Source organism: Sus scrofa, chromosome 1, assembly GCF_000003025.6.
Source record: "Sus scrofa isolate TJ Tabasco breed Duroc chromosome 1, Sscrofa11.1, whole genome shotgun sequence".
NCBI lineage: Eukaryota > Metazoa > Chordata > Mammalia > Artiodactyla > Suidae > Sus > Sus scrofa.
The window spans coordinates 255,435,749-255,459,478 of NC_010443.5; the positions used below are offsets into that span (position 1 = coordinate 255,435,749).

The 23,730-nt window shown below is 45.3% G+C and overlaps 1 protein-coding gene across 1 annotated transcript; it reads right to left on the reverse strand.

The window, feature by feature from the left end:
• Window positions 458-23,272, reverse strand: TNFSF8 (TNF superfamily member 8). The gene is given in 5 exon segments (NM_001025219.1): window positions 458-852; window positions 2,333-2,384; window positions 2,387-2,403; window positions 13,953-13,995; window positions 23,078-23,272. Coding segments are annotated over 5 exon segments (702 nt in total).

Here is a 23,730-nt window from a genome sequence, read left to right on the forward strand (position 1 = left end):
GTCTTTGAGAACAGTGCTGGAATCTTAGTTCGCAGGTCTGTGACAAGAAAGCCTGGTCTTCTGAGATGCAAGAGACTTTGGACAGATTCAGGCCCTGTCCCTTGATTTTTCAGGCATGGGTCCTGAGTTCCAGGGAGGGAGAGGCCCAGCTCCAGATCATACAGTGAGTTAGCGGCAGGGCTGGGCCTGAGTCCATCCCTTCTGATTCCCATGTGGGGCTCTGTCCAGCTCACCACATGGCTTCCCTGTCTTCTATCTGAAAGAGACTTCACACAGAACTCTTTCTTTTTTAACCTGGAGCTGTATCTTCCCAAGAGACAGAAGGAGAAGTGTACTATGTAATTCCCTTTGTGGTTTCAGTCTGGGTCTAAAGTTTGCTTTTTTCCCCAAGTGTCTGGATGGATGAAGTGCTGTGTGGTAGAGCGTTGCTTTCTTCCCGAAAGTCAGGAGAGATGCTTCAGTCTGAGCTGCTGTATAAGAAGATGGACAACACATTCTCAAGAGGAAAGGTGTTTGTATTCACGTACTGGAATTTATCCACGTTGACTGATATGGTGGTATTGACCTGGAGGTGCTCCAGCAAGAATTGAGAGAGGTTCTGGTATATGCTTTTGGTTTGCACCCCAGACTCACACACTGTCACCAGTGTCTGCTTTTTGACATTTTCATTGATAAGAAGCTCCAACTTCAGGTCAACAGAATGTTCCGGGCATTTCACAAGAAACTGCAGTTGGCAAATAATGAAGTACCAACCAGGGAACTGGATCACCAGGTTCCCATCATGATAGCGGACTCCATGGATGATGCCGTCTTTGTTCCAAGACAACTTGGTTTTGTTTATATGCTTTGACACTGGAAAGAGAAGGACAGAAGAACCGCTGAATTATTAGGCAAATTTCAGATGCCGATTGGGAAATTTGGGGTCTTTATGTAAGGCTTCCCATTCACACCCCATGTTTTCTGTAATACCACCTGCTGTTTCAGCCATCTGGCATATCTTCTGTGTTACTCCTAAGTGCTACTTAGTCCTCAGGCGCAGGTGCAAGACCGCCCCTTTTCCTGATCTCTGATGCATAAAGCTGGAGGGTCAGAACGCACATGGTGCGAGACCTCTACCTCCTACAGAATTGTTTTCCACTTAGTTGTTATATTATTCTGTTATTATAATTGTCATTTATTTTTCCTTTTCAGATGATAAGCTCCTGGATTGTATTCTCCATGCATTCTGATCTATAATGTTAATTTACTCAGTCAATCAATGAATGTTTTTGGTCAATGGGGACTATTATTCGGTAGGCATTGCACAAAGTATCAGAGATAAAACATTCAGTTTGTTCCGTTAGTAATCAGTTTAGGCATCGGAAGTTCCAGGAGAATCTCAGTCTGTTAACTTTCACATTAAGACGTGTCCTTTAGCTATTCATTGTCAGAATTTTTAAATGTCTCCCTCTCTTTAAACTTCAAGAGGGCAGCCAAACATAATCGTGGAGCCAAACATAATCTCCAGTGCACATTAAGAGACTCCTCCAGATGGGATTTATAGAAAAGCAGAGAATTAGCAGACCCTCTCAGCTAACATGTGGGTGTCAGAAGCCAAGTCTCTGAGTCCTAGCAAGTGAAAATCAGCACTGATTGGCCAGAATGTCTTTCAGAATCGGAAAGCTGGCACGTTCATTTTAATTGCTTCCCTTTAAACCTCACTGCAGTTCAACTGAAGAATGAGAACTAATCTAACAGCAAAATTGAATTTTTTAAATGAGCAGAATGGCTATTTCAGAGAAACTTGGCCGTCTCCTCTGTACCTCATCTTTCCCAGTGTAAATGCCTCTTATTATTTCATTTATAAGAGGCCTCTTACCTGAAGCATGCTGCAATATGCAAATAGGCCCTGTGCCAACGTGTTCATTAAGCTGTCAGTCTGGGCACAAAGCAGTTTTGTGGTTCCCTTGTGAATAACTTAATGGAGGCAGAGATTAGGAGCCTACTTCCCTTGCATGAGGACAGGTTCCATCCACTATGCCTGCAGCCTGTGGACAGATGCATGAAGAGCAGTGGGGGGCCGGGCACCGATGCCTGCAGAGGCCAGGGAGGCACGCTTACAGGAGTGAATGAGGCTGAGGAAGCAGGAATTTGTAGCTTTAGAGTAACATCTCTCTTTTCCCTTTAAGGCACTTATACTCAAAGTATAAAAATTACCATACAGGCCAAACAAAACACATCTGCATGTCACATTTGGCTGTGGGATTCTACTTGTACCTCTGGCTTAGACATTTCAGAAAGGCCACAGGACATGTCCCTCACACGGTTGGGGTTCCTGGATTTAGTTACTGACCTTGGAGGTAGGCCCATGACTTCTTGAACGGAGCCCTTTCCAGGATACATAAATGTCCTCTGAGCAGTTCCCTAGAAAGAAAATCATATATTAAATGTCTTTCTCTGCTCTGGGAGCTGGAGACAGCAAACGGAAACTTTGTTTATTTCTCATTTTCCCATAAAGTACCACATATATATTTAATTGATTGCTTCTATTTAGGCTTTTACCAAAGACTGGAAGTTGCTAGAAGGAAACAGTTGTGGCCTGACTTCCTATATTATTCAGGTGTGATTCTTGTCACTTCATATATTTCGGCTCACTTGATCTTTGCAACAACTCCATGAGAGAGGTATTGTTAAATCCCTTTGAGAGATGGACAAAAAGCCTGGGGACCAGACAGATTAAGTACATTGTCTTATGTTACTAAGCCAGGCTGTGGTAGTTAGAACACTAATACTGATGGTAATTATCGTCATCCTTCAAGTGCACCAGATACTCGTTTGTGTACTTTTTTGTATTTCAGCTAATTAATTCTCAAAAAAACTCTGCAAAGGCTAATCTTGGTTCCCAGACATGGTCAGTGATAAAAGGTCGTGCACATTGGTAGAAATCCTGAGATTCATCCCCATGTCTGTCTGATTCCAGAGACCAGGTTTTTTTCTCAAGGCCATTCATTTTGCCAGTCAGGGGAGATAAACCCATCCCAGAGCTCAACTTTAAGAGGATATGGGATTAAAAAGATCTAAGCAGGGAGCCTGCTATCTGGAGCTTCCTGGGCAGGGAAAAAAGACAATGTTTATGTCGTGGTGGCATTTAAGAAATAGAAATATTTGTAATATATTCCCTGGTGATGGCAGCTTAGTTTCTTATTATAATAACTATTTTGTCTGCAAAGGACCAAGTTATACATTTCCTGCAATGACTCATGAATTTGGCTTATTCTGGTGATTTTTTTTCTCCTCTTTGGGCCTTGGTTTCCCTGTCTGTAAAACTGGGAGATCTAAGACCTGACAGTGGCTTCTTTTTGATGGTGTCACAAAAAGTGAGCATTCATTCCATTCATCAGAGACTAGGCAGTCATAGATCCATTCAGTTGAAACGGCCACATCTTAGTGTGCTTGTTCACTGGATCTTCCAGTAGTATCTGTTGGACTCACAATCTTCCTGGTTGCCTTCTCTGTCCAGGCCTGAGAAAAATCCCTCCTGGCTTTCCTACAGCAGGATAGGGGACTTGGAGTGGTTGAAAATTAAGTGAAGAGTTCCCTCTGCTGTCTGAACAGGCTCACTGCTAGAGGCACCCCCAGCAGAAGCAGGGGGTGGTTTTCATCCTTATCTGCCCTCAGGGCATAAAGAGGCTCTGGTCTAAGCGTCTCTTGGAGGAGGAGGGCTGGTAGGCCAGCTGCCTTGTTTTGATCCCAACTCTCACTCACCTCCAACTAGCGTTCTTGTTCTGCCTGTTTTGGCCTGTAGCCCACACTCCTAGGTGTGTACAGTCACAACAGTGAGGGCTGCACATTCTTAAATGTGCTGTGCCTACTGGGAGGGAGTCCCCCGGCCCAGCCTTCTCTTTTCGGGGTGTGGCACATCCAGTCGGAAGGAATCAGAGAGAGGTGCATCTGGCTGCCTCTCTGCTCTGCTTGGAACCCCTTTCTGATACTACTGTGCTGCAGGATCAGGGCTAAGCTCTTCCACATGACATTCAAGTTCCCTTGTGTTCTAACTCCTGCTGAATTTTGCAGTCTCATCCCTCCCCCTCCCCTCTCATTCCCTTGTCCTCTCTGTCCCAATGGTAGTAGTAGTAGTAGTAGTTCTGGTAGTACTAGTAATAATCATAAAATAATAGCTGATACATATTAACTGATGGCTATTTTCTTGGTAGTCTGCTAAGCATGTTACATGCATTATTTTACTTAATTTTCACAATCACCTCATGAGAAAGGGACTAAAATGAGTTCTCTCTTGTACATAAGGAAACTGAGGCTTTAAGAAGTTAGATGTCTTATTCACATTTACACATCTATTCAGCGTTAGAGTGGAGATTCAAAGCCAGGCTGTTTGACAATAATGCCTACATTTTTTTTTTTCTTCCCTTTTTTGGCCTCCCCATGGCATGTGGAGTTCCCGAGCCAGGGATCAGATTCAAATAGTTTTGACCTAAGCTGCAGCTGTGGCAAAGCCAAATCCTGGGCGGGGGATTGAACCTGCATCCCAGTGCTCCCAGGACGTCCTGTTGTGCCACATCGGGAACTCTCTGAGTGGATTTTTTTACCTCTATCCTGTAGTTTGGGGGCTTGGGGTGCCCTCAAACATACCGTGTTGGTTTTCTGTTCCACCTGGAATCTTCACTGGCACGTTATTTGTTGTTTTAGGCACAGCCTGGTGGCCATCTCCTCTGGGAAACCTTTTACTCCCTCCCTCTGTTTGCCTCTTTGCCTCCTCCACTAGACCCTGACCCCTCAGGGCAGGGACTACTGTTTACATATCCCCACTGCTGGCTCAGAAGGCGTTCTGTAAATGTTTGTTGAATTGGATCATCTAGTCTATCTTTCTCACTTTCCTCTGTGGATGTCGGGTGTGTTCTATGGCTCCAGTGAGATGAATATGCATGCTTGGCTTGCCTTTCCCTTCTGTGCTGGAATAACACCTGGCTTTATCCTCCCATTGGTTCTGCAGGTTCGGTTAGATTAAACAAAAGGTTAAGATTCATGCTCTTGTCTGAGGCCAGCACATCCCATCAAGAATAGATTCTATTCAATGGCCAGAGACCCCTTCAACACCAGGTCACTTGTGGTGGCATCTGTCAGGTGAGTTTCTGTAAACAGGTGGCTGTAGAAGTACAAGCCTGTGTTTGCCTCTCACACATGTAGGTTCTTTTTTCCTTTCCCCTTTGGTCTTTACACGTTTGCTGGGTTGACCTCAGTTGTAATTCTGAGAAACCCAAGGATGGAAAAAAAAAAAAAAACACCCTTATTTTGAAGCATCTGCATTTCCTGAAGTCAAATGGCATGATGTATCTTAGTTTTTCTTAAAGAATCTTTTAGAAGGTTTCAAGAGAAGGGAAAAACACAGGCCACTCCCTCGAAGAATGACATTGCTAGAGCTGGCTAGTGGGGCGGGCTGGGGAACCAAGGCACCAGGGAGGCTAGTGGTGGAATGGGGCTGCTGAACTTGGAGAGGAGCCCAGAGAAGGAAACATTGCTGACCTTTAACATCTGACAAGGCTGTTGGCAGGAAGACAGACAGCTGCTCGTGGAGCCCAAACCCTAAGGCTCCGTAACCTTTAAGGAGACGATGCACTCTGATAATACCCACACTGCTTTTGTCCCCATTTCTCAGGTGAGGCAGTGGGAGGACCCTCACTAAGGACATGCAAATCACACTGTAAGTCACAGGGCTGGCGGCTCAAATACTTGACCCATTAGTGCTGTTCAAAGATTCGTCAGGTTGGTTTGAGGGTCCTGAGGCTCTGGTTAAGACCTAGATGAATGTTTCATGGGTCATCAGCCAGGAGGCTTGAGTCTGTGAGTCCATGATACACCTTTCTTTCTGGTTATGAGACAGGAACGAGAAATAACTTGTTCTGATTCCATAAGGATTTTTATGGTCGATAGAAATGAAAGTTCGCGTAGAAGTCATCTGGTCTGGGCTTGGTAACTGCATAGCATGTGCTCCCCAACATTACCCCCACAGCAGACTTGTCCTAGTCTGTCCCCAGGAGTCAGTGACAGAGGCAGAGCCAGAGCCAAGGACTCCTTACTTCCATGGGGGCGGTTTGAGTACTCTGTGAATTCCCTTGAGGACCAAGGCCTTCAGATAGGCAAGCTTCGTAAGCTGTTTTTCCAAGCTCTGGCTTCCTCTAGAGGGAACTTTCTGGGCTTTGTTTGGAAGCCTGAGGAGAAACCCTCTTGGCCAGGTGCACAGAAAGCAGAGGTAGAGAGAAAGAGTTGCTTCAGGTGGTTGAAAGGGTCATGTTCTAGAGGTCAGATCAATGGCAACATGAGGACTGGAATCCACCATGAGATCTCAAAATATTAGACCTCACAGTATTAGATAGGGCCATTAGATGCGAAGTTAACCATGACCCTGGATTCATGGGTGCGGAGACTGAACCCAGAGGGTCCGAAGGTCTGGCTCAAAACATGACAGTAGGTTAGTGGCACATCTGGGTTCAGAGCACAGAGTTCCTAACTCCTAGTCCAGCGCTCTGACTCCTATTTTTGGTCTTCCCGTGGAGCAGGGAGGGTTAAATATAGGAAGAAGTGGGTTTGCAGCCCCATTCACTCTGGACTAAAAAACTGCCCAGAGAGGGGAAGGTGCTGGGAAAAAGTAGCCTGGGAGAGCACTGGCAGGTGACTTCAGGGGTGACTTCAGGCCACTGTGCTGAACCCCACTGAGTCGTAAGTCAAAGGCAGTCAGGCTTCCATTAAGATGCAACAGTGCCCAAGGGGGCAAAACAGACTACCATTCCAGCCAGATTGTATGGGATCTGAGTGCCAGACACCTAGGCTGATAGCAGGGCAAAACAGATGCAGAGCATCTCAAAGAGAGCACCTGGGTTCTGGTCAGGGCTTTTAGCTTCAGACCTGTCACTTCCCCTTCCTGACCCTCAGTTCCTGCATCCGCAAAGCGGGGATGGTAACAGTCAACCCAAACGTATGGATGTTGCAAGGATGCAGTGGGATTGTGGATGTCAAGTGGCCGGTACAGCGCATGGCTTAGAGGAGACGACTAGCACATGGTAGCTCCCCTGCTCCCCTTCCCTGGTTGTTACAGTGGCACAGCTTAGCAATGCTGCTTAGCAGAGTGATCTGGCTGATAAAATGCCCATTTAACCAAAGTTTATGGGACTATCTGATGGGTTGGAGTTTCTCAGTTGTGTACCTAAGTGCTTGAGGCCATCTGATGTGTGAAGGATCCTCCTTGTACCTGTTGAAAATATGTTAACCCTTCCGAGAAGGAGAGGAATTATCCTAATGACTCTGCATGTACCATGTTCTGGCTTGTTAGTTTTGTTCCTTTAGGAAAATAGCTAGGAGAGCCCTACTAGTGACAACGAGGGGGAGTCTCTCCATTATCAGTCAAGTTTTGAATCAAAATGAATCTTTAAGGTAAAGGTCATTTCAGCTGGCTTCAATTTGACCGTTTCCTTGATGTCACCAGGCTAGCTAGTGATGGAGAAACTCCAGGATGGGCTGTTTGTTAAACAAAGGACAGCCAGGTGACTGTGGATTTACAGAGAGCATTTGGGTAATAGCCAGTCCAGCATGCTCAGTGTTAAACACAGGGAAAGTCAAATTGAGATCAAGTTGAAATTCATTTGAATCCCCTAAAGGTTACTTAGGATTTGGGGGGTCTTTTCAATCCTGATCTGTTACTGTATGTAAGATAAAACTATGTGACTCTATGAGTATTTCCTCACATTTCATTTATACTAAATGCAAATTGAATTGATGATATGGCGGGGGTATTTAAGAAGCACCTTTAAAGTCTAATTTATAAGGTGAGGTGCATTTGGAGTCATATGTTGAAACCTGTTCATGTTTCAGATAACTTTAAGATACACCTCCTAGCTATTTAGATATGGAAGTATGCCTGCATACTTTGAAAAGTAGGCTTGGGTTCAGATTCTTCCTCTGCTACTTACTGAGTTGTGTGGCTTTGCACAAATGACTCAGCCTCTTTGGATGCTCTCAAAAGTGGGGGTAATAATAACCTCTCTTGGAAAGTTACCAGGAGGATTAAGTGGGATAATGTGTAACAGAGAGGTTGTGTCCATCATCCAGAGTCCACTGCGTGATGGTTGGCTCCCATGGCCTGGCCCCGAGCTTGCACTGCTCGGCTTGTAGGCATTTAAGCCAACACGTGTAGTGTCCAGAGAGCTTGGGTGAAATACGTGATGAAGCCAGTTTGAGGAACTGGCCTGCTTTCCCTCCCTCTTTCCCTTCTTCCCTCTGCTCCTCCCTCCTTCCACTACTTCTCTCTTTCTTTCTTCCCCCTTCTCCAAAGTATTTGAAAGATGAGAATTTTTTTTCCTCTGGATTTAGAGACTTGTGATTTGTATGTGCTAAATCTGAGTATAAATTGTAATGTTTCTCAGTGATCTGAAGTTTTTTCCTTTTCCTCCCCTCCCCTCCTGTCTCCCCTCGACCCCACCCCATCTATTCCTCCCTCCCCTCTTTCCTCGTGATGATGAGGGGTGAGGGGTAGGGATTAGGTACACATTACATGGCTCTAGCACTCTGGGTGGCCCCCTGTTCTACCTTATTCTCAGTGGCCCATTTTCTAGTTTATTTCTTATACAGAGATTTCTGATACCTGTTGGCTCTGCCTTAAGAAAAAGACAGTTTAAGTGTGAGTTTTGAGTGAGCAGGTTTAAAGTAAATGGAGCAGCAGATAAGCTCTTTGAGGCCTGTGATTGTCTGAAAAGCAGTTATCCCCTGAGCAGGAGTACCCCTGCTGCTGTGGGAAAAACTACAACAGCTGGTGGATTGGGGAAGCTAAGATCCAGACAAGTCCGTCTGAAAGAAGTGAGGTCTCTGCTATTTTCAGTCTTTCTCGGGGAGGGGGCTGCAGCTTCTCTACCTGCCTCTTCTGCCACCAGTGTCGTGTCATGGTGGTGCTGCCACCACAGCTCGTCGACATCAGGGATAGCGGGGTTTGGTGAGTAGCCTGATCCTTGGTTTGGTTTCACTGCCTTCAGTGGGTAGCTTGTATTGTTCCCTTGGAGTGGGGGGGCTCCTTAGTTAGTTAGAGAGCCCGCCTTACTCGATCTCTTTTAACAGCTATGTTTTCTTTTTAGTAGGAGGAGTGGGAAGGAGGGGAGCCTGCACAAATTGTAAATTGTTAGACTGGTAAAATGGTCAAAAATCCTAATCCTATTTGTTTCATTCGTGGAATGTTATATCCAGAGCAAAATCCACGCCAGGACAGGTCAGCTGGTTTGTCCCCCTCACTTCTGGTATTTTCAACAACAGGAAATTCCAGCCCTGGAGACGAAGTCCCAGGGCTGGAATCTAGGTATCACAGAGTTTAGCCCAGTTCTCTGCATTTTGTACCTCATCTTCAGCAGGAGACCGATTCCATGTGAGGGCAGGGGATGCTCAGAAGGGGTTCGAGACCCCTTCACATGGTCTGCCCACCGTTTCCACTTCCTCAGGGCCTCCAGAGACCTCTGGATGCTGGGGGCCACTTGACCTTCCCAGGAAAGACAGACTCTTCTACCTGGCAGGCTCTAGGGAGCAGGGAATCACACCAGGTCTCATGACTCCTCAGCCGCAAAGCTGGGGCCTGAACTTAGCCTCAGATCCCCTGCTCATGGCCCTTTGGGCCCCACTGCTCCGTGGTTGCCCTAGTGACCCTCTCTGTCCAGAGCTCCTCAGCAGAGAGAGTGCTGCAGTGACAGGAAGACAGACAGCTGCAGGAGCAGGTGCCGAGCTAGTGATCAAGGGCCTTGGAAGGATTCCTAGCCTGGGGCACCAGGAGGAGCCCTGGCAGGAAGAATTACCTGACCTTAAGGTCCAGGTTAAGCCAAAGGGCTCCAGGGCAGATCAGCCTGGATTTTGTTAGCAAGTCAGTAAACCTCTCTGTGCTCGGGTTTCCCTGCTTATAAACTAGAACTGATAATTATCCTCAGGGCTTGTTGTGAGACTGCATGAGTGAATCACCAAGCACTCAGCCCAGTGCTTGGCACCGAGTGAGTTGCCCCATCCGTGTTTGTGGTTTTCACTCCACCAGATCCTTCCTTACACATGCCTCGTAAGGGAATAAAAGAAAAACTGATTTGAAAGCTGTCTACAGAATTCCCCTCATGCAGGTAAGAACTGATAATTGGTTGTTGGGATGTTGGGAAGTCCTGGGGCTGAGACCAAGGCGACCAAACTCATTTTGCAATAAAGTCAGTAGAATTTGAATTTCAGCAGAGTTTGCGAGGGGAAGTGATGGGGTGGTGAGAACAGAAAGAGGACATAAAAAAGGTGAGAGGGAGAGTGGGTCAGTATGCATGGCGGAGAGCTGACGCCCAGGGAGGAACATGGTCCCTGAGAAAGCCCCGGTGGCTGGAGCGCAGAGGCCTCGAAGGCCTGGTGGGCCCCAAAACTCACTTCTGCATCATCCTCCATGACGGACGGGACAGCCCTGCCAGCTTCTCCACACACCCCAAACCCTGCTGTCCACTTTGCTAGACACCAGTGTGTGGTGCTTCTGGAACTCTGGGCAAGTCAGGCATAATAGGGGGTCTATGTTCAGGGGTTTGGGCAAACAAGGCACATACCCGGGCACACGTGAGATTCAAAATGAGGCAGAGGCAGGAAACTGGAACAAGAAGTGATGAGAAGCAGCACAGGCCTCTGTCTTCCAGCCCTCCTGGACCCTGTGTCCAAGGACATAGGCTCAGCCAGGGCTCATATTTGCTGTCCCCCCGTGTAGCGGCTCTGTGCAGGAGTCCTTAGTGACTCCATTTTCTAGGGAAGAGGAGAGGGATAGGTCCTTTCTCAGTGCTCTTCCTGCCCACAGTCCCGACTGAGCCCCTGGATGGGTCCTGGCAGCACAGTGGAGTGGGTGTGAGGCGGCAGTCTGCTGGCGACAAGTCTCCTGGCCTGTGGGAAGGGGCAGCTTTGTTGGGACTCAGACATCCTTTCAAAGGCTTGGTTTTCTGTGGTTTCCCTGCAGCTAAGTGTCATCCTGTGTTTCACTGCTGTGGGATGTGTATATGGCCCTGCTTTCCAGGCTTTGGGCTGCTGCTGGCTTCCTGCTGACGGGGGATAGTTTCCATCAGCTGGTAGCAGAGGGCTCCCTGGAAGGTGTCTGGCTTCTGCTCTTGGCAACCTGAGTGGCAAACCATGTACCTCCCCTGGGTGTCCTCCCTGGAGTTTCTGGAAGACGTTTCCCCTCTGCCTGGAGTGTCTTGCAGTGGCTTTTCAAAAGGGAGTTTGCTGCTCGTCCCTATTTAACAGGGACTCGCAGTGGGGAGGAGACTGTGGCTGCAGACTTTCTCAAGATTGTTAGAAATACTCTTTTTGGACTTTTTTCTTCTGTATTCCCGTATGAGTGAAAGGTTAGAGTATCATAAAGCACCAAAGCTGGAAAGACCTTTCCACTTCATTTAGTATATTGCTGGCAAGGCCCAAACAGGAGGAAAGACTTGCCCAGAGAAACACAGCCTGCTGGTGTGAAGGTCAGTTCTGGAGCCCAGGTCTTGCTCCAAGGTGGTTTTCTTTGCACCTCGCCCTACTGCTGTGTCTGTAGTTTGCCAAGCTGAGAGGAGTGGAAGCTTGAGCATTAAAAGCAGGAGAAAGCCAGGGGCCATGCACAGCAGGTCACCGGGGCTAGAGAGCAGCCCTGGATTCTGATCCCTGCCCTGCCATCAACTCCCTAGATGACCTTAGGCCAGTCACCTTGATTCCTTGGGCCTCAGCTCATTATCTACAAAATGGGAATGCTAATCCCCATGTTGCTCACTTACGGGATAGAGGCTAAGATCAACCCAAAGGAAGTGCAGGAAGCACTTTCACAGAAGTTTCATGGCCCTAGTGAAAATGATTAGCATTTTTTTTCTGGTTGCAAAAACATCGAGTTGTGAGCTGAGGTTGGTTTCGGATTAGTTTGTGTTCTGAGGTCCACAGTGATGACCCATATCAGAAGTGATCTGATAAATTATCTAGTCCATGACTCCCAAAATTTTGGATTTTATGGACCAAAAATACTTGGGCCAAAATGCAAATTCAGTGGCCAGCATAGAACGGGCAGCTTATTATTTTCCCTTTTGTGACCATTGAAACAACGGCAACAAAACTGACAGAAGGCAAACCAACTTAATTTCCATCTGTATCGGCTTCATGTTGTAAAAGAAAGGACATTTTAGCACTAAAAATATGTAGGCTGGGACGCACTCTCAGAGGGAAGTATAGTTAGTTTTGGGAAAAAGAGCCCCTGTGGTCGGCGACCTATGATGAAAGTACAGAAACTGAGACCCAGAATGCCTGAGGTCACATTGCCTGATCAAAACTGTCCTTGTCATTGAGGTTATATGTTCTTAAAATCCACCTCCTCCTCTTGAAAAATAAAGTTCCGGTTCAAAACTTGGAAAACCTGGATAGCTGTGGAACATTTACTCTGTGCCTTTGGCTTTTTGCAAAGCTCCGTGTTCTGATTCTAAAGCAGTTACTGTTTCCATGATGGGGGCACAAATGCTGGTCTGTGGAAGAGATCCAGGCCACCGCCTCATTCTCTGCATGAAGTTCGACGGGCCATGCCTGCTCATTTGCACAGTTGATGGCTGCTTCTGCACCACAGCAGCTGAGTGGACTCTTTGCAATAGGGACCTCATGGTCTGCAAAGCCTGAAATGTTTACTGTCTGGCCCTTCACAGAGAAAGAAAGCTTGCTTACCTCTAGGATGCCACACTTCTGTTTACCTTAATGTGACTGTCTACAGAGGCATTATGGGAATGGAGGTCACATGCTAAGTAAGTCCAGCCAAAGTTTAGCTATTGTCGACAAAGCTGTAATTATGCGTCTGCCTTGAACGATCCAGACTGCTGCTCTGGGGGATTTTGCCCTGACGTTTGAAGTCTCTGGGTGACAGACAGCAGCAGAAGCATGGCTAAGGGTATCCTGAAGGAAATGCCAAGTGTGATGTGAGTGCTGTTGGTGTGGGGAGCTGTGTCCAGACACTTGTGTCCTCTGGTCCCAGTGATGCCCTGCTGTCTCTATCCAAGTGCCTATAAAGACCCACTCTTGTTCTTTTTTTTTTTCCCCTCTGAGTTCTCTGGTTTTGCAGCTGTGCTTGCTGTCTAGGTTCTAAAGGTTCTAGGACTGAGATGGGGTTACTGCTCTGGGGTTGAAAGGACGCTGCATTAGAGAGGAGGACATCTGGGTTCTAGGTTTGACTCCGCATGACCCTGACCAAGACATTTCACTTGATCTTACTGTTCCTTTTCTGGGAAATGCAAACATTTATCAGATCTCAAAGTTTTTCATTTTCCACGTTAACTGCATGTCACCACTCTGGGGCTGGTAGAGACAATACATTCATTAGTGACTTGAATGATAGGAAGTATGGGTGGTGAGGAGGTCTGTTTCACAAGCCTTTGACTTCCTTGTGCATTATGGCTGTTACCAGTTACTTAATGATTACTCTGTGCTGCTCACCACGCCACGCACGCGGCGGGAGAGATCCGATAGGTTTCTCCAGTCCCTTCATGAGATGGGTATTATTTGTCCCATTTCATAGATGAGGAACTGAGTGTCTCAGGTGGGTTGTAGAGCCAAGATTCATACCCACATTTGCTTAACTCTAGATTTTTTTCCCCTCGGGTCCCTCCCGCATGCAGCAGCTTCATGTGGGATCTCCGTTCCCAGGCCAGGGATGCTTGACTCCAGATTTTAAGCTCCGAGCACAACGCTGCTTTGTGTTCCCATCTGCACCAGTGTGGCAGCCTATGCCAGAGGGAGAATTCTCACTGGTGGGAGAACTTGTGGGGGGCTGCTCAGGTGGATGGCGATGCATCAGCCCTGAGCCGCCCCACCTCTGCCTCCACTCACTCTTCTGTTGGACACTGTCATGATGTTTCTGATTGCTAATGACCTGTGATATGATGTGAATGAGTCCCTGCACGCCGCTCCCAATTCCAAGGTCTTACCTCCTTTAAGGTGAAATTTGCCTGGTGGGTCGGGAATGGAGTCCTAGAAGAGAAGAAAGAGAAAAACAAAAGCAGCGTGAGGAAGTCATCTGGTTGAAACAGCTCGTGTTTTTCATTTCCATTTTAGTTGTCCTCAAAGTATTGCGCAATTTTGAATTCATGTTCCATCTGACTCTTAGATTTAAAAAAACATGGATTCACCGACTTAGTTTACAGTGTGCTTTCTCATCATTTGCTCTACACCCTGCTTATCAGAAACAACTGGAGAATTACTGCCCACATTTCCCAGGCGAGGAGCCAGAGACTGAAAGGCAAAAAGTTTCTGGTAGCTCAGGGAACAGCATCTGCAACTTTTAGTCCAATGCTTTTCTTTTTACCTCCGCATGTGTTATTTTTTCCTGCTTTGGTTAACGTAAGCACAATCAAGTGTAGTATATAAATATACGTGGACTTTTTTTTCCTGTGTTTGGTTCATCAGATAGTGAAAGTGTGTTGTAAACATACCTGGGAAGGTACATTTCTGTCTCTCCTGTGGTTGGAAATTCTGAATTAATAGAATGATTACATGCTGAGCACTGTGAAGGTACCATAAATAATTTGGCTCCCTGCCCTGATGAATTTATTACAAGTTTATATTTGGTTATTTATCTAACTATTTATAAATATGTCACATACATAATCATAAATATTTAATTTTCACACTATGTTTCATATTATTTATTCTATAATAAGCATAACTATATACATAAATATTTACAGGGGTAAGTGAGAGGTTGATAGCAGAAAATCTGATAGCATGAAGGGGATGAGAGGGAGGTCTTGCTGAGGTGCTCTGAGCAATTAAGCAACAGAAGCAGATGGGCATAGTTCTTCACCCCGAATAAATTCTTCAGAGACTAGGTTTCCCACCCCTCCCCCTTCTCCCCACCTCAGCCTGGAGACACCCCTCAGGTGTCTTGCCAATAGGGAATGAAGTGTCTTATTCACCATTTGACCTGACCAGGTTGGGATCTCTTGTAGTGCATTGGACTGAAATACTGATAAAGACCTAGAGAGATGTGAACATTTACATGGATGAAAACAACTCCCCACACTCTACTGGAGCAAGAAGTTAGCAGCTGCCCGCCTCTTATTTTTTTAGTTTGTGGCATGAACACCTAGGGCCATCTGGAGTTCCTCTTTTGTTCTCCTGTTGCTCTAGGGGTTGGCTCCCATTGACAGCTCTTCTTCTGATTTATGAGTCTCTTCTCCAGCCCACATGGGTGGTAGTGAGTTGAGAAAGTCTCCTGAGGCAAAGCCCTGGCAGAGTACTGATCTGGAGGTGGTGGAAGGCGGTATAAATTTGGGGGCTTCAGCTCATCAGGGGAAAGGAAATGAACTTGGCTCGGAAGGTCCTTCTCTCTTTGCTCTAATATTCTATAATTTTATTGCTTTAGTTGAAAACTCTTAAGCTAACAAACAATGCTGTACATTTGTGGTCTCTCAGTTACGCATGCAGTTCAGAGGAAAACCTGATGTCACAAAATTCCCCTCTAGGTTGCCTCTGCAAGACAACAAACAGCATTTCACAATTTAATAGACACCTATTTTACTGCCAGGCGTGCCTGTGGATTAGTGTGATGTACACACACATGAAGAAAACATCTCCGTTGGGATGTGGTGATAAGATCGATGCATCTGTTGGCTGACCAGGAAGGTATTTAGGGGCAGTGAAGGAGTGCTGGAGCAGCAAAACCTGCAGAACCATCCCAGGACCGCTGGATTCGGGGAAATACCAGAGACTCATACTCTCTGATGAATGGGCTCCTGGTGTGCGCCAGGTTCTAAGTTAGTCATTGGAAGGCATCCGGTGGATTTTGTGGCTCAATCATTAAAGCTGTCATGTACAAGATACAAATAAGTATGTAACTAGAAGTTGTGGCAAGAACTAGGAGGGGAGAGAGGCAGAGTGTTTCAAGATAGTGCTTCTTGAACTTTAACTTGTGTTCGAATCCCTTGGGGAGCTTGTTGAGATGCGAATTCTGATTCAGCAGGTGTGGGTGGAGCCTGAGAGTATTTCTGACAAGCTCCCAGGCGATGCCTGTGCTCCTGGTACACAGAACACACCTTGAGTAGCAAGGCTGTAATAGATCATATCTGGGAGGAGATCTAATTTATCTGGATAAGGGGTTGGGGCCGGGGGGCTCTGTCGTTTGAGGGCTTTCGGTTTCTTGGCTTCAGACAGGAGGATGTCAACCACAAAGCCTCTTAGTACAGAAAAGAATCCTGTTGCTTAAACCTTCACACAGGGAACATGGCATCCAGGACAGAAGTGAGACTGACTATTCTTGTCTTGGAGAGCTCCTGGGCTGAGGTCCCCTTAGCTTCCTTTGGCTTCAGGGTCCCAGACAGGATCAGAGAATCAGGGCCAGAGGGGCACCAAGACTTCCTTTAGTCCATCAAAATAATGATACAGACAAGGAACCTGAGACATCCATGAGTCAGTGACAGATCCTGGACTGCAGTTCTGCAGAGCTCTTTCTACTGCCCAGCAGAGACGGTGTCTTTGGAAGCCAGGGGTAGCAAAGCTTCCTCCCTCTCCCCTCCCACTAGCAGTCCTTATATTTGGAGATGGGGAAGTAGGGTGTAAATGGATGATGACTTAAAATTTTCTGAGGGCTCTTTAGTCCTAGGCACTGTGCTAAGGGCAGCCCATCTGCTCCTCTCTAGTAAGGCATCTCCCAGTCTTAGAATTATTTCCCAGATCTTGCCTGGGGATCTGGGTCTTGGTTGGGAAAATGTGAGCCACCTTGCTTAGCAATTTGGCTTCGAGGTCAGTAGGACATAGGCTAGACACAGACACAAGCAAAGGGACCTTCCCAAGTTGTCATTCTCAGCTCCATTGAGTAGCTCAGGAAATTTCATCTCCATGGTTACCAACCAGCTACACTTCCTTAAGTGTACTTCTCTTTTTTTTCAGACTCTGGGTGTCAGATGGGTATCTGCAACAATGTTTCTGTGTATGGAAGAAGGAACCATCATGTTTAATCTGTTTGTCCCCACATGAAATGACCTGTTGCAATCATCTTCCCGGCTGAGGACTCTGTTTTCCCATTTCCTTTAGTCCCTGTGATTAAAGGTTAATAATCTTTCCCTCCACTGGGTCGTTGTGGACACAATAAGGTACACCTAACACATTAGCAGGCACTTGAAAAGGTAGCCATTTTGGTTCCCCTCTTAACCCTACTGAGGTACATAATTTGCCTCGAAAGACTTAACTTCTTTCCACAAAGCAATGCCGTGCAGGGAGATCAGCTCCCAAGTGTACTTTGCCAAAGATGCCCTTTATTTTTTTTTTTTTTTTTTGTCTTTTTTTTGCTATTTCTTGGGCCACTCCCGCGGCATATGGAGGTTCCCAGGCTAGGGGTTGAATCGGAGCTGTAGCCACCAGCCTAGGCCAGAGCCACAGCAACGCAGGATCCGAGCCGCGTCTGCAACCTACACCACAGCTCAGGGGCAACGCCGGATCGTTAACCCACTGAGCAAGGGCAGGGACCGAACCCACAACCTCATGGTTCCTAGTCGGATTCGTTAACCACTGCGCCATGACGGGAACTCCAAAAGATGCCCTTTCTGATTGAAGATGGCCAAAGGCAGCTAACGTTTGGAATATGCCAGGCCAGTTCCATATTTCCTTCCTTGCTGGCCTCACGTTGTCTTGTAAGGTGGGCCATGGAGACCTTTGCCAGGGTTGCCTCTCTTATTTTTGAACTAACGTGATTAAGCAGTTAGTGGGGGCCAAATGTTTACATGCATTATTTTATTGGCTCTTTACCCCAAGAGTTAGTGATGGACTAAGACCTGGAGGGGTGACTTAATGATTATAGAAGGTCCCACAGGTGATGAATAGCAGGGAAAGGATTCAAACTCAGGTGTGTTGACTTGGAAGGCAGTGCCCTTTAATGCCAAGCCATGTCGCCTCTCTAGGGTAGGGCAGGATGAAGCTGGTGTGGGAAATTCTCCTGAGACTCCATTAGAAAGTGAAATGTTTCATCTGAACATAATCAGTTGTGAGCAAACACTAAGACAAATCCCGGACAGAACTGGCCTGGACCCTTTGAAAAACTCAATGTTATAAAAAACAACAAAGAACAGAGGAGATTATTAGATCATTGCTTCTCAAACTTTAGTGTTCCCATAGATCACCTGGGCCCTTACTCCAATGCAAATTTTAATTCAGTAGATCTAGAATGGAGCCTGAGGTTCTGCATTTCTAACAAGCTCCCAGGACCACCTTTTAAACAGTTAACATTCTAGATTAAAACAGATGAAACCTAATGTTTATGACCTAAGAGCGGATTCTGAATTGACAAATGAAATCAGGCACAACAGGTGTGGAGGGCATTTTTGAACAAGTGGGGGAAATTAAAATATAGGCTGTATGTAATTATAATATATTATATTTAATATTAGGTGAGTTAACACTCTTGCTGTGATAACGGCACTGCAGTAAGTGGGAGATGGGTGCTGAAATACATGCGGGTGAAAGGGCATACTGCCTGAAACTCAACTTTCACATATATAGAAAGAGCAGAGATATGGCAAGATATTAATATTTAATGAATTTAGATTAAAGGTTATTTGAGTGCTTACCATTCTGTTTTTCTGTAGGTTTAACATATTTTTAAATAAAACTTTGGGCATAAGACAGGATCCTTCTAATTCTCAGAGGAGGCTTAGATTCTCTTCTAAGCTCCTCTGCAAAACTCTCCTTCATCCCAAGCAGAAATTATCTTCCTCTCCTCTGGTCTATGACATTCAGGTTCAGTGCCATTCTGCCCTAATCTCAAACTCTTGAGTGTTTGGGCCTCATCTCTCCACCTTAGAGATTCTCAGAAACACACTTGAGTCCTTCCCTCATAGCCTAGCACAGGGCTGTCCCCAGAGGAGATTTTCAGTGGACTTTTTGGAGTGATAAACTGAATGCATTGGAAAAGAGTAACTTGGATAGAGGGAAGTATCACAGGGCATTTCAGTTCACCCCTATATTTTATCTGGGTTGAAAAGCAGACCATAAAACCGTATACCAATCACTAACCCTAAACCCCACTCTTGGGGGGAAAGTAGAATGGTATTAGTAAATACAAATTTTTTTTAAACAGCAATTTTCTTTGCTTATAAACAGCAATTTTCTTCTGTCTAGAAAGGGTCTCCTAGAAGACCCAAGGAGCCGCTGTTCTAACCTTGTGGAATGTAAAAGGATCTCTCCAGGGGTGGGTAAGTCCAGGCTCCTGATTTGTAACAGAGATGTCTCCAAGATTGAAGACCTCAGAGCCGCTTGAACTGAAAATACTTAATGGTGTCAACTTTATAGTCTGTCTCTACATAACCCTTGTCTCTGGAGGAGATATGAGACATTTTGTTTTTCTTTTTGCTTTAAACTATGTGAAATTTCATCCTGACATATATGCATGTACTCTGTTGTGGATACTCAACAAGAAATCAGTTTTCTGGGAGTTCCCATCGTGGCACAGTGGAAACGAATCCAACTAGGAACCATGAGGTTGCGGGTTCGATCCCTGTCCTCGCTCAGTGGGTTAAGGATCCGGCGTTGCTGTGAGCTGTGGTGGAGGTCACAGACATGGCTCGGATCTGGCATTGCTTTGGCTGTGGTGTAGGCTGGCAGCTGTAGCTCTGATTAGACCCCTAGCCTGGGAACTTCCATATGCTGTGGGTGCAGCCCTAAAAAAAGACAGGGAGAAAGAAAAAAAAAAAAAAGAAATCCATTTTCTTTCTTTCTCTGTTAATATTAAGATCTGTCTCTTTGTCGGCAGGACTTTTGCTTCCTCAAGAGCAGTGTATTGGTGCAATCTCTTTGGAAGCTGATTGATATTATTTATAGAATTGAAAAATGTACACTCTGTTCCCATCACTGGGAATTTATCCCATAGATAGACTTCAGACAGACACAGGATGCAAAACTTCTAGAGAAAAACATAAGATACTTCACTAGACACAGATGAAATATGAAGTATGATAGAATATTATGTGACTCTTCAAAAGAATAAGCTGGACTCCCATGTATTGGAAAGATCTCCAAGATATACTGTCAAGTTAGTAACAAGATGCAGATTTTTGAGTTTACTATAACGACACGTGTGTACTATATATTTGTCGATGCGTAGATTTCTGGAAGGACATGGAAGAATCTATTGATGGTCCTTATCTCAGGGAAAAGGGATTAGTGGTTGGATGGGGGGAGTGTGAGAGATTTCTACTTTTCTTTTCCTTTGTTCACTATTTACTTTTCTTACAGCACATGAATGTAATATTTTAAATAAATATAATGGCTTAAATATAAGTAAAATGCAGCCATCCCAGAGACATAAGACATCAGTAGGCAATAATTCCGTAAGTAACAGAGATTCCATAAGAAAGCAGAGATTTTGTTGGCTTTGATGAAGGCTCTATACCCATTGCTTAGAACAATGTCCTGCACACAGTAGATGCTCAATAGATATTTGAGGTTGAAACCTAAGTTCCTTCTTTGCCTCTCCCAAGGAATTTGACCTTGGAGTTTTTTGGGCTTCAGGCCAAATCTCAAAGCAGTCTTTATTAATTTTCCTACATGCCCTACACGTCTCTTCTCCATCACTTTTCTCATGCTGTTCCATTGGCCAGGGGTGCTCTGTCCTCTGATTTCCCTTCACCTGTTTGATACTGTACATGCTTCTTAAGCCAAAGTGAAGCTCCAGTCTCTGGTGAAGTCTTTCTTAGACCTGCCTGGGGAAATGTTCTGTCTCCTTAACTTGTGGTCTCATGGTAGCCCTATGTGCCTGTCTTCCATCACGTATTATATTTATGCCTTAATCTTATTTTACATGTTGTCTGTACATGTGCCTTTTTATTTAGAACTGTGACTTCTTGGGCCAATAAAACCATTCTTGTGGTTCTCACCCCTGCTCCTATTTACCCTCACACAAAAAGTGTAATGTGGCCATCAGTCCATTTCATTTTTAATAATTGAGATGTGAGTTTAAGTTCCTTGGCTATCTCCCATTGATTTCTTTACCAGAAGTCCTGTTAGCATCTCTTCATTTGTCTTAAGTTTTATCTGTCCTAAAGCCAACCTGTCCTAAAGTTTTCCTCCTGGAAGCCTTTCCTAATAACTCAAGCTCAAGGGGATAACTCTCTCTTCTTAGCTCTTATGACAGTTAATAGCTGAGCAAATTATTGGAAATGATATGTGTAAAACACTTAACTTTTAATATCACAGTGCTTTTAAGCAAGTAGCTGATGTTTCTCAGGCCAAGAAATCACTGTACATGAAACCCTCCAGTCAGATTGTGAAGTGAATCTTTTCGTGTCCCAGCAGAAGGGTAGGTCAAGGAAGGCAGATGCCAAGAAGATAAGACTCTCAAAAGAAGAGCAGGAACCAAGTTTCTTAGTGATTCTGGGGCCATCTACATTGTCAAAGGGGACGGTCATAAAGAGTCAGACAGTCTTGACTGCACCACTTTCTCAGGACAATTTAAGGTCAAGCCTTTGTCTGTCCCCTTTCTGTTCCTCATTTTCCACATTTTCAAAAATGGGGCAGAAAGATCCACTCCAATTCCTTCATGGAAAGACTCAATTCAACCCAAAGTTAAGATTTGAATAAGGACCATTTCGGGGTTCTCTCTAGCTTTACATGTTACCACCACACCCTGTATCCCCATCAGCTCTCTCTCTCTTTCTCTCTTCCTTTCTTTCTCATAGCAGTTCTAGCTGCAAACTTTAAAGAAATTTGCAAAGAACACTTTGATTTCTTTTCTTCGGCTGTTGCTATAAAATAATACACTCCTGGTTTACTTACAATTAGAATTACAGAAATGATAGACCCTGTACAGAAAAAAAGGGTCCTAGAATATTTTCAAGAGTGTTATTACCAGTAGATGTAGATGAGAGCATTAAATGATGAATATTATAAATCCTACAATCTAAATCAAATGCTGTCAATTCTGTTTTCTTTCACTTTAATGCAGCCTCAGTTCTTCATTTAAATTTCAAAGCTTGATGACGATTGAGAAACAGATACCAAAGCCTTTTAAGCTTCATTCTTTTTAGCAATCAATGAGTTAAAGAGCATTCAACCCAAGGCAGCTGAAGGAAACCAGAACAAATTCTGCAGGATTGTAATACCATGAAAAATGGGAGCTTTGAAGGAATAGATAGACATGTACTTACTGTAGCAGGGTGGGGGTACAGTTTTTAAACTGTCAAAATTTAAAAATTCAATATATACTATCACTGCCGTATTTTCTTTAAAATACATGCTGGTGGATTCTCTATAAAGACCAGTTTCCTAAAATATGAAGAAGCTTCCTTCTTCATCTGTCTGTTTTCACAACAGATCTTACCATTTACTTTAAAAAGAAAAAAGGGTAAATTTCCTGAGGCAGTTTGACTCCACAGTGTTGTACCCATAATTGCTTGTAGTTTTAGAATTCTGAGCAGTCTCAGAGGGAACAGGTGTGAAAAATATTTGTGTTCTGCCTCTGTGCTCTATGTTTTTGTGACACTCTAAGCTCTTCAAAGCAGTGGCTTGGAAGGAAGTTTTCAATTTGTCTTGTGAGCTTTAACGCTGAAATGCCCAAACTCTGAGGAGCCCTGGTTTTCTCTCTTGCTTCCTTCCCTTACAGGTTTTGGCCTCTGAAACTTAGCTCCTGGTTTAAACACCTCTTAGCCCTGGATGAAGCCTCCAAAATCTCAGGGACATTTGGACTGAGAATACAGAACCTTGGAATCTGGTCTGAAAACACCTAAGACGTGATACCAGTGTGTTATCACGTCTCCTTATTGCTTCCTTCCTTGATACCAGTCTCTGGATCAGCAACCTTTAAATATCTTAATTGCTCTAGGCTGATAGCTCCTCTCCCTTCTCTTGGCTCACGTGAGCCTGGAAAGTTGGAGAAGAGGGCTTGACAGAGTTTTCTCTCAGAAAGCCATGTTACTTGGAAGGGTTAAGTTCCCATTTCTCTGCTCCCTTTCTCTACATGATGCAGGCTTTTTTTTTTTTTTTTTTTTTTTAAGCTTATCCCCAAGTCTCTGTGGAGAAAACGGAACATAAATCAGAAAGGAAAGGCAAAGAAGAGAAGTCCACTTACCGTCTTCTGAACTACCAGCACCATAATGGTCACCACGGCAAAGACGAGACACAGAGCCAGCGAGGCCGTGGTGAAATAGAAGTAACCGCGGCTGGAGGTTCCCAGGTGGCTGGTGACGGAGCCTGCGGGCACATGCATGGCTGTGTCTTGAGAAGGGGCCAGTGGGTTGAATGCTTGCTGGAGCCCTGGGTCCATTCTTATATAGCCTTCCCCACATCACACCTTATCTCTCCTCATCTGAGTCGGTCTGGGCCCATCTCTGTTCCAAGAAGGATTCTCCCCCTGCATCCTGGATCATGTGACTTGGAAAAAAACCTTCACCGGCCGCCACACGAAGAAGAAACTCTTCTCTGGGGGCGTGAGGTGAAGGGTGGCAGCAGGGGTGGGGGAGAGGCTCATTTTTCATCGCCAGGGATTAATTTGAGTGAAGAGAAACTGTAGCTACAGAGAAGGTGGCTGATGTCACAGGGTGAATAGGAAAATGACGGTTTCCCTACCCTGGGGTGTGTGTGTGTCTCTGTGTGTGTGTGTGTGTGTGTGTGTGTGTGTGTGTGTGTGTGCGCGCGCAAAGCAACTTCTGTTTGAGTCAGTCTCAGACACAAAACGCCTTCCTGACTGAGAAATTGCACATTAGCAAGGGCTGCAGCAGCTCA